The sequence below is a fragment of the Nycticebus coucang genome, chromosome 2 (genome assembly GCF_027406575.1).
Source record: "Nycticebus coucang isolate mNycCou1 chromosome 2, mNycCou1.pri, whole genome shotgun sequence".
Lineage (NCBI taxonomy): Eukaryota > Metazoa > Chordata > Mammalia > Primates > Lorisidae > Nycticebus > Nycticebus coucang.
Window position 1 is genome coordinate 85,904,111 of NC_069781.1, and position 10,973 is coordinate 85,915,083.

Below are 10,973 nucleotides of genomic sequence, written 5' to 3' on the forward strand. Positions count from 1 at the left end.
CTTTATACTCCACTCACAGGACTATCGCAATACAATATAGAATTTACTTTTCACTTGTGAAAGCCAGTTGTAAATTTACAAAGCCTCCCCCTCTGAGGCAGTGTTTCTTACTCCATCCCATGGACCCATGGCACCAGTATCTGCAGGGAACGTTTGTAGGAGCTCACTCAGACTGAACCTGAATTCCTAGAAGTGGGTTCCAGTGACCTGCATTATGGGGAGGCACCCCAGTGACTTGTACACACACTAACGACTAGCAGTCATCACAGAGGTGCGTCCGGAAGGTTCAGGAGCTCTGCACATCATCAATTCAATGGAAGGTGATTGTAGAAAGTTTTCAAAGCCTTGCTGCATTCAACAGCTATTTCAAGGAGAATTGTCATGTGCAAGAAGTGTTCCTAATTTGTTGTAGTCTCCTTCTGTGTGAGCAGCTGGTTAAGAGAGCCTGAATAACTTCCCAAGGGACTCCCGTTAAGTGGACACTTGTACACTCTGTACCTACGAAAATATAGAAAGGACAGTTTTTTACCATGGACTCAAAGCAACTCTCCTGGAATGGAATTCTGATCATCTTTCTTCTTGCATAAAACCCTCCCAAAGACCATAAAGTGGACTATGAGGGCTTACGTAAACTGGCTGTGAGCCTCTGTCCCACATTTTCCTTGCCACCACTCCCAAAAACCTTGACCTGCCTTCAGTTCTCCAGTGCACCAAGAGTTGCAGCATCTTTACATGTGATCCTGGGTCTGTTAGGTACCCTCTGCCCCAGAACCTAGTTACCTCTCATCTTCCATAAGCTCTGAGCCTCAGGGTCACTTTCTCAAGGAAGCCTTCCTAGGCCTGCTATAAGAAGTATACTCATCTACCACTTCTCCTTCCATCATTCTTCCATGGCGCACACCAAAGCTTTTCAGCCTGCTTTTGACTATGCAGCACCCTATTCCCACCTACCTCTTCAAGTAGACTACAAATAAGAATCATAACTGTTCTATGCATGCTGGTGTCAAGCGGAGTGCCTGCTATGGAGTAAGCACACTCTTCAATGTTGTAGCATGAAAACATTTAATTTTGATTTTCAGTCTAAAGTTTGCCATCCATTCAATGAGACAAAGATTCCACATTTTCCATTTCTATCCCTGTCTTTAAATAGCAGTGGAGATGGTTGAATTGGAGAGTCTGAACCCCCAAATTTCTTGACATGGTCTAGATCCCTTTCATGAATGTGTCAGCGGCTCTTATCCTGATGCTATTTTTACTTTGCTCAGAGTATGGTTATTGAGTCATTAGTTGCTAAAAGGAAAGTTAATGAAAGAGTGAAAATTTCCGATTTTGAAAAAGCACAAAGTAACTAATTGTCTATTTCCTCTTTTACTTCAAAGGCCGAAGTGGATTCTTGCCATTGAATGGGGTAGGGAGTGTGATAAGCTTAATTGGTAATGAGATGAGTTTTATTTAATCATATTTTATCATGACTTTCAAGTGTATCTTTAGTCAGCTATATGAACTATCACGCTTACCTTTTATAAGAGTGTTCTCTATACAAGAACGTATTTCTCACAGTAATTTGATAATGATGACATTTGTTAAAGCTAGTTTTGAGTCTAAATGATGGATTATAAGTATTCCTGAGCTGTAAGTATAATAAAATCTGGAATTGTTCATCTCCTAAAACCTATGCTGCATTCAGCAAACTATGGGCATTTTAAATTACTATAAAACACTGCCTTCTGGGTATTTCAACTCAAAAAGTTATACCCTACATTATACACATATATCAAAACCTAGCAATTATAAGTGGATGTTCTCTTATTCGTTTTTAAAACATGCTAAGTGCCAGTGACCTCCCAAATTCTCCATTGATTAAACCTAAGTTTCATGTTCTGGGATACAATGGAGAGGGATGGATCCCACCTAGTGCAGTTTGGTTATATGTTCCCAACATCGTCACCTTCCAAAGCTAAAATCTAATATTCCCGTCACAAAAATCTGTAGGAAATAATGGATACTAACAATGTTACTTAACAATCATACTCCATGCCTACAGAACGTTCAACATATTTGTAGGAATTACCTAACTCAGGGCACACAGCAACCCAATGAAGTAGGTGCTACTAGGAAGCCCATTTTATAAATGAGAAAACTGAGACGAAGCATATGTCACAGCCACACCATCATTAAGCTATTTTGGAACTCAGGCAGCCTGCCTACAGAGCACCCACTTGTAACTATTAAACTAGACTACCTCCCATACATAATTTATTTAAGAACAATGAATCAGGAAGCTTGGTCCTGCTTTCTTTCTTTCTCTTTATTTTTCCTGCAGGAGACGAAGTTGGGGAGGGTGAATTTTGTTTTTTGTTTTGTTCTAAAAGAGAAGCTGAAAGTGAACCTACTTTTTTTCTGAACGTCTTTTGCCAAAGCCATTTGCCTTCATCTGGGGCCAGAAAGGACACTGATTCTGAAGACAGAGCACTAATGAGCTTCCCTCTCTGTCTCCCTCCCTGTCTCTCCATTTTGCAGTTAATAGCCAAGATACCCACCATCACAGCAGTTTGCAACTTGCACGGGGAGAAACTGCAGGTATTTAAGCAATCTCATCCAGACATAGTGAATACACTGTTTCCTCCGTTATACAAGGAGCTCTTTAATCCTGACTGTGCCACGGTCTGCAAATGAAGGGGACGAGAGAACTGTCTCGTCGTCATGGAATGCATCACCGTTAAGACAAAAGCAATGTGTTCATGAAGACTTAAGGAAATTGTCACTACTGCAACATTAGGAATGTTCTGCACTTAATAGAATTATTTTTCACCGCTACAGTTTGAAGAATGTAAATATGCACCTGAGTGGGGCTCTTTTATTTGTTTGTTTTTGAAATGATCATAAATATACAAATATAGGACACTGGGTGTTATCCTTTTTTTTTTTTTAATTTTTTCGGGTATGTTTGGGGAGACAACTGTTTATAGAATTTTATTGTAGATATGTACGAGAACAGAGCGGTACTTTACATGATTACTTTTCCTGTCGATTGTTCAAATATAATTTAAGAAAATTCCACTTACTAGGCTTACCTATTTCTATGTTTTTAGATAGTTGATGCATGTGTAAATTTGTAGCTGTCTTGGAAAGTACTGTGCATGTATGTAATAAGTATATAATATGTGAGATATTATATATGACTATTACTGATACATGCACATGCACTGTGGCTTAAATACCATGCCTACTAGCAGTGGAGGTTCAGTCAAGCTCTCTCATATTATTTACTTTCTATGTTATATGTTACCTTTATGTTAGACAATCAGGATTTATTTTCCCAGCCAGAGTTTTCATCCGTAGTCAAAAGCAGGATGGTACCAATTCAGAAATAAGTCTACCGAGGAATAACTATAATGCCCGGCCTCTGTGTAAACTCTGTCAGTGACATCAAAGCCTTGTCAAGACGGTACGTAAGGGGGAGGTGGGAAGTATTTGGAGCCATTTTCCTGTCTCAAAAATTAGGCCACAGATAATATTGTAAGGTCCAGGACTTTTTTGACCAAACAATAGGTATTTCCTATTTTTCATCATAATATGTAAAACGTTTTTCCCCCCTTTGGATTTCCAACTGTGAAAAAACTTGATCTTGGTGCTTCTTGTGTCTTCAGCTGAAAAATACAGTCTGTGGATGATGACCACCAGCAATTTTTTCTAGAAAAATTAAACTAAAAGAGCACATCAGAACCCAGGGTCCCAATGCCATTTCATGTAAACATTTTTTCTCTAATCATTTTTTGGCAAAAAAAAAAAAAAAGAAAGAGAGAGAGAGAGATAGAAAGAGAAGACACAAAGTAAATAGTCATTCTTTATATTTCTTCTCTTTAATATATTTGTTACGGAAAGTAATCATAAAGGGAAGGCAGCACTTTTTATGTCCTTCTTGTCTGGGGCCTCTAAGTTTTTTTCTAATTTTTTGTTAACTCCAAAGTGCTATATGATAAAATGATAGTAAAAACCTGATGTATTAGGAAAAAATCTGTATTATTCTATGGAATTAATATTCCCCCAAACCAAAAGTGATCCCTAAGCAGATTACAATCACATCCTCCAGTTACCTAGGAGAGCTTTTAGCAACTTTTAGAAGCACATCATAACAAGGATGACATCAGGATCAGAGATAATAGCCTTCTTTGTACAAGTTCTCACTTCTTCACCTGCTCCTTGATAAAATTAGTCATCAAAAAAGCATCAATTCCAAGGCCACTATTCTGCCAGCATTCTGGAGGCCTACACCTTTGGTATTATCTGATCCAAAATAAGACGTTTTTTATAAAGAAGGAAGCTAGGGGAGAAGTTTGTGTACAGGGCAATGAGAATTATGATCTCTTGTACGTGTAGCCCAGCCACACACCTGCCCTTCTGTCTTTGTCAAACACACGCACAGACACACATACCCCTGCTTTGTTTACATCAGTGGCCACTTTGATTTTTTTTTTCTGTCTCTTATGCTCTCCGGAAGTTCCTGGTTGTGAGCCATCTCCAAGAGGCCTCAGAACTCTTGCATGATGATCAAAACAGTAATGTTAGTCTTTTCCTTTCAGAAAATGGATGTTTTTCTCACCTCATGATTGATAAATTCCAAACCAATGGGGAAAAACAAAAAGCCTTTAAAATAATGAATCTCTTTCTCAACTACTGTTATATTCAATTAATTTAACTACATTGAACCAAATTACCTTTGGTTCTAAGAAGACAGCTGTAGACTGCTTATTATGCTGCCACAGGGACTCAATTCTTTTTGGTGTAAATGTCACTCCTGCTAGCTCTTTGTATAAAGAATTAATTCCAAGAGTCATATTTCCTTCTAATGGAAAGATTACTTTACTGATTGCTAGGAAAACAGGGTAATGGAAGGCACTCAATTAAACCAAGCCGTTTCCAAATGCAATGTATGTTTTATGATTGGCTTGTGATAGGCGAGGCTTAATGTGTCTACTTGGTGTTTCCCTTTGAGCTTTGAACTTATGTCAAACTTTGTTTTCATTGTTTTGTTGGCCAAGTGTTTTCCATTGTCAGCCTGTAATTTCTGCTCAGTTGCGAAGGGAATCATTTGCTTCCTCCAATTTACCTTAGAGGATTTAAATTGGCTCAATTGATGAAGTGGCTGAGAATTTTTTCCTCCTCTGTCCCATGGGTGATGTAGGAAAAAGATTGTTCCCCACATTTGCCTGGGGAGGTACTGGTTTTGAATGTGTCGTTTCCACTAGTGCAAGCACTTTACTGGGACGACATGGACCTTTTGAAGCTAGGGGACAGAAAACAGAACTGGTGACTGAACCATAACGAAACAGTGGAAACCAGTACAGGCTCAGCCCATTTCAGTTGTGAGAAGAGATTTCTAGTTTGAACCACAGTTGCCCCATCTCCCCTTAAAAGAGAATCAAATCATGTTTTCAGTGGTAACAAAAGCCCTAAAAAGCTGCCCTTTGAACATCGCCCAATACTACATGTCAAAGTATTTTAAAATTTTGGCAAAAATAACTTTCTTTACATGCCACCCCAGCACTTTGTCCCTTCCCCATGAGGACTAACAAATGTTCACAACACACTCATGATAAAATGTGCACTGGAAGAAACAAGTCATGATCTATACTTCACACTTCGTAACGACAATCACTGCTTGACGCAGATGTTGCACTGTATCCACTCAGGGATATTTTCATTTGAGAAAAAAATGGTACATCAAGAAGGAGGGAAAAATGTTTAAAAAACAGGAAAATGACAACAAAATATAAATGGGATAAATGAAGTATGCCAATGAGGGACCTCTCTGACAAGGCTTTCAGACCAACAAGCAGTAACTTCACGCTGTAAACTGAATTTGCTTTTATTATGTGGACTTGCTGAACAGTTGCACATGGGTAAAGACAATGTAGCCTCATTTTCTAATGTCTGCTAAGAGCCAAATAATCCAGCTGCCCCATTCATAGGGATATTTATCTCTCAGCAAATCCAAGCTTTCTTTTATAGAAATTTTTCTGTACAATCCAGAGCAAGGAAATACAGAACTCTAACTGCCATTAGACGAAATTGACAGAGGGTGTGAAGCTGTGTGAATTCAAACTCCTACATATTTGTGATCTATGAAGGAAAGGGAAATTTTGGAGGGGAAATAGAAGAATAACAGACTCCAAATCTGGTTTGCCACCCCACGTATACCCCTTATGTCCATGTCATCTCTACGTCCCTTTTTCTGTCGCCCTTTTATCTCCAAAGACCAAAAGTTGAAGGTGGAGAAGTATTCTACAAACATGCCCCTTTTTGACACCTTCTTCGGGGCCGTGGACTAAAGGACCTCTGAGTAGGTAAAAACAGAGAATAAAATTGTCTCTTAAGTGATGATATTTCTTTGACAAAATCAAAGAGACCCTAAATCATAATGAACTTTGCAGAGTAACAAGACGAGCCAGGGAGGCCACAGTGCACTTCCTGTTACTGCTGCCTTGTTCAACATGTAACTTCACAGCAGTCAAGCTGTTTGTAGGAAACCACACAGACCCATCCACTCTCACTCCCTATCTCCAATGCTACATGTATCCGGCTTGAATGCAAAAACAGTTCTTATGTCCCAAGACAATCTAAAACTTAACAGCTTTAAAAAAAACAAAAACAAAAAAACATCAGTGAGATGCTAATAATGTCAGTGTTGTTCTATGGCCTTTCTTTCTGTTTAATACAGAAGCAAAGAAAACTTCTATTAGACATTAGAAGAAATAATTTCTTCCTGGCTCTTTTTTCTCTATAAACTTGTATTTCCAACGAAGTTACTGCAATTGGCACTAAATTCAGGCCATGCACATCTGTGCCCTGATAGAATCACCATTCAGTACAACAACATAACTTGGAAGTGTGCTTGGGTAGTGAGACTTTGCTCCAAGTTCCCTATAGGAAGAAGAGGGAAAAGCCCCTCATTTGCTTTAAACAAAGTGCCAGTTTGATATTCTAACTGCTGGTGTAAGTAGCAACTAGAGAAAAGGCCTGATGTGGGAAACCACCGGGATCTTTCAAAAAAGAACTGACCCTCTATTCATTTTTGGAGGTCTCAGGACCACAGGTACCTATCAATTTAAAGCAGGGGTTGAAAATTCAAAAGCTTAAAAGGGCCAGGGAGTTGGTGCAATTGAGTTGAACAGCCCAGCCACAAGATGGCTAGGACATGTCCCATGTAAAAAGGGGACATTCACTCTTCAGCTGAACTTGAGTGTTGCTAAAGCTTCTAAATTTTATAAAATCTCTCAAGTTGTAAACGATGGCAGTTGATTCAGAGTTTAGGACAGACCAAAACCTCTGGGCAGAAGAGGGCTTCTAGAACACTAATACTAGAACACTTCTGGTATGAAGCAAAATCCCAACTAGGGCCCTGTTCAGCTAGAGCAGGTCTGCTCAGATTCAACCCTGGATGGTATTAGAGTATTAGTGCTGGCCTGGAGGGGGTAGAGATCTTGCCCTTCTAATATTCAATTTGGTTTCTATATTTGACTATCATGACTAGAGGACATAGCAAGAGGTCAGTTTAAAACCTAGCAAACAGTCTAAAAACGAAAACCATTCCATTTAACGATGGCTTATAAAAGACTCTTCGATTTGTCTTGCCTGAACTTCCAACTTCCTAAAGACAGGGGGCTAGATTTTATGCCACTTTTTTCTGAAAGTCAAATGCATGATTTTCATGCCTTGGGGTCTCCACATGTTTCTTGAACTGTGTGACTTCAGTATCTCCAGCAAGTTTTAGTTTCCCTTTAGTCATATGTGAAGAATTTATTCCATAGACATGATCATGCAGTCCTCCACTGTGCTCAAGTGCAGACCACGGATTCCTATGCAGCAGACAGGCTTGTCTGTTCGTGCACTTTTTCCTAAGCTGCTGAAATTCCTCCGAAGCCAATTGGCCACAGTAATCTTTGCCTCCTGCATGACTGTCAGTATGGCCTCCAGTGGATCAGAGAAGGCAGCTCAGTGATTGTTCTCACGGCCAAAAATAAAGCACAAGGTTACCAGAATCGAAAGAGCCCTGTGCAGGGAAGCACAGGGTTATCTGCGCCCCAGCTGGGCGGCATGATCCTTGTATTTAACGCTACTGTTCTGGCTGGGGCTAGTGGCAAGCCTTCCCCAGCCTCTGCCACAACCATATGCAGGCACACATTAGGTATGTCTGAAAAGCACAGTACCGTCTGCTTCATCTGATTAACACACACCCAAGAAAGAAAAATTACACCCACGGGAAACTGAGTATGTATTGTAGAAATGTAGAGGAAAAATAAAAATATTTTTTCAAATGTAATTACTTTTAATATATGCTTGTGGAAGGTCTAATACAATGTATGCTGTCTCTGTAATTTTTGCTGTAAATAACTGGAGACAGTGAATACACTGATTTTTCTATGTCTCTGTTTAAGCATAAGACTTTGTAACAATTTTTTTAGAGGGGAAAAACAACGAAGAGCAAATATGTACTTGCTTCCTTTCTGCGTGTTATAGACTTCTCAGTTTTTAAAAGAAACTGGTTGTAACAGTTTAAGCATCTTGGCGGGTCATTGGTGTTAAGTGTATGCTTCTTTTTTGTAATACAACTGAGAAAGGGACTGGGCTGTCAATTAAATCTGCTCCAAAGAATTCGGATTAAAGATTGGCCTAAGACCTGCAAACTCTATCTGAACTAGACACTATGAAAAAAAGAAAGTTTAAAAAAAAAAAAGGTACCTGAGTTAAGTCATCTTTCCTTGTAGCAAATGGCTTTGTCCAAAACCTTTCTGCATGGACTGACTTAAGGAAAACAAACTCCACTTTCTGATGAACAAAATATTTTTATACACATTTATTTCATATGAATAACCTGAGGTCAGACCATTCATTCGCTGAAGCCATAACTGACCTTCACCAAATAAAATGTTGTGAAGAACCTGGGGGAGGGTTGGGGAGAGACTGAGAGGGAAGAAAATCTAATGCATCATGAGCTATAGCCACACAGGCAGGGGCAAGTCCGTGAAACTGATGCTTTTCCTGCATCCCAAATATGACTTTAAAAGGCTAGTATTTTATGATGATTGATTTATAATAAAAAAAGATATTTAGATTTAAATGAGACTTTCCAATATTTTTTAAATCCCTGACAATGCTTCCTTGCTTTTAGGATTGAGAGAAATGATTTTCATATACTTCCAACATTCAGAGATTAAATGCTTTTACCTTAGCTCCAGCCTATACTTGCAGAGTGACTCTAAGTCCTCCAGGTCGAAACCTTGGGCTGTCTGGGGCTTGGCTGTACCCACTAACCACTACTGCACCCTGGCGGCAGCATGGCAGGGGTACCGTTTACATCTCATGAGCATGTACACCACTGTTGGCAACGCTCAAAAGCTGCATTGTCACAAGTATGTAAAATAAAAGTATCCACTCTAAAGAGCATAATAATTCTACTTTTTTTAAAGAATAATGCCGCCTATAGTCACCATTGATTTTTCTGGAGATTAATTACCTTATTACCATGTATTCTTATCAGCCTATAGAGGCAAAAGGCAAACTACGAATAAACTCAGTGACATATATAGTTTTAAAATCTACAATTTTCTGATCTCTCTCTCCTTGTTTAATATATAAGACCTAATTTCGTGTATGTGAGTAAAACTGCAGCCTGAGTCATTTAGGAAGTAAGCATTGAGTTGTTTTGTTTTGTTTTTTTCTTAATTATAAATATACTAGAATAAAACAGCACTCCCTAACGATTAAAAAAAGAGTTTTATATTACTTTAGAATGTAATAGGTTTCTGTCGTTATTTTATGTCCTGTAAATTATTAGTTGTATGCTGTTAGCATTCCCAGATAATGCACACATGATTTCTGAATGTTTTCTGTAAATGACAATCAATGTTTATGAAGTTCCCTCCTTTAATGCTGAACAAAATTAAAAAAAGAAAAAAAGGAAAAAAAAAAAAGTCTTGCCTAATAGTTTTCTTTAACCCCACAGGGAACAAGGAAGGGGTGGAAAAGTTAGACAGATTTTGTCTTGGAAACACTATTACACCTGTTCTTACCTGCAGAGTTGTCCTTTTTCTAGTAAATAATGGGTAATTTTATTTTTCTGGAAATTATTATGTGGACCTGGCCTGAGTTAGAAATGGTCATTGAGAAAAGACCCAGACTTCATTCTAGCCACATGGCTTTACCAAGTTGCAATTAAAATGGGAGCAGCATCTCTCAAAGAAAAGAAAAGCTCTCCTTGTCTGAGCACTTTCGTAAGAGGAAGCCCTGGCTAGCAGAACTATAAGCAACTCCCCTGCAAACACTTGGTTGAAATACGTTGCAGCATATTTGAAATGGATGTGATAATCCCTACATCTGATGAAAGAAAGCCTCCAGATAATATTTAATGATTTAGTTTGTCTGATTTTTTTTTTTTTTTAACAAACCTTCACCAAGCTGTTCCACTACCAAAATCGGTGCTCACCTACATATGAATGCTCTGAATCTTATTTGGGGCTGAAGTAGGAAGCAATTGAGGATAATCATAGTCTCACGGTGATGTTGAAAAAGGCAGTTCTAAGAGAGCCCAGTGATTTTTCAGGTGCTCGGAAGTTGCTGTAGACTGGGGTCCCTACAGCTGAAATGTTCCAAACACATCATTTTGAAGCAAGATTTAGCGGATTTTACAAGTGAAAGCATTGATGCAAACAACAGAGGGAGCCTAAGACAGCCTCTGAGATTTCTCCCAACTTTCACCGTTCTTTGGAACTAATGAAAATACTTGCCGTATGTTTTGAAGCACATCCCTATTCAAGACATCCGTATCCCATGTGGCCCTCTTCAGAGGATACAGAAATACAGAACTGCCCTGATATTTCTGTGAGAGTTCCATTTGTGTCCCTTGATTGTTAATGAGATCTTTGGGTGACTAATTAGAGATGACAAACATTCTATCTCAACCTATCCCAGGT

At 38.9% G+C, this 10,973-nt stretch overlaps 1 protein-coding gene across 1 annotated transcript in view; it reads left to right on the plus strand.

The window, feature by feature from the left end:
* RORB (RAR related orphan receptor B) overlaps positions 1 to 9,589 on the plus strand; it is a 197,873-nt gene extending 188,284 nt beyond the window's left edge. Inside the window, exon 10 of the mRNA XM_053576450.1 lies at positions 2,521 to 9,589. Within this exon, the coding sequence (XP_053432425.1) occupies positions 2,521 to 2,676 (156 nt within the window). The 3' untranslated portion in view covers positions 2,677 to 9,589. The remainder of the gene's footprint in view (positions 1 to 2,520) is intronic.
* Positions 9,590 to 10,973: the final 1,384 nt, after the last annotated feature.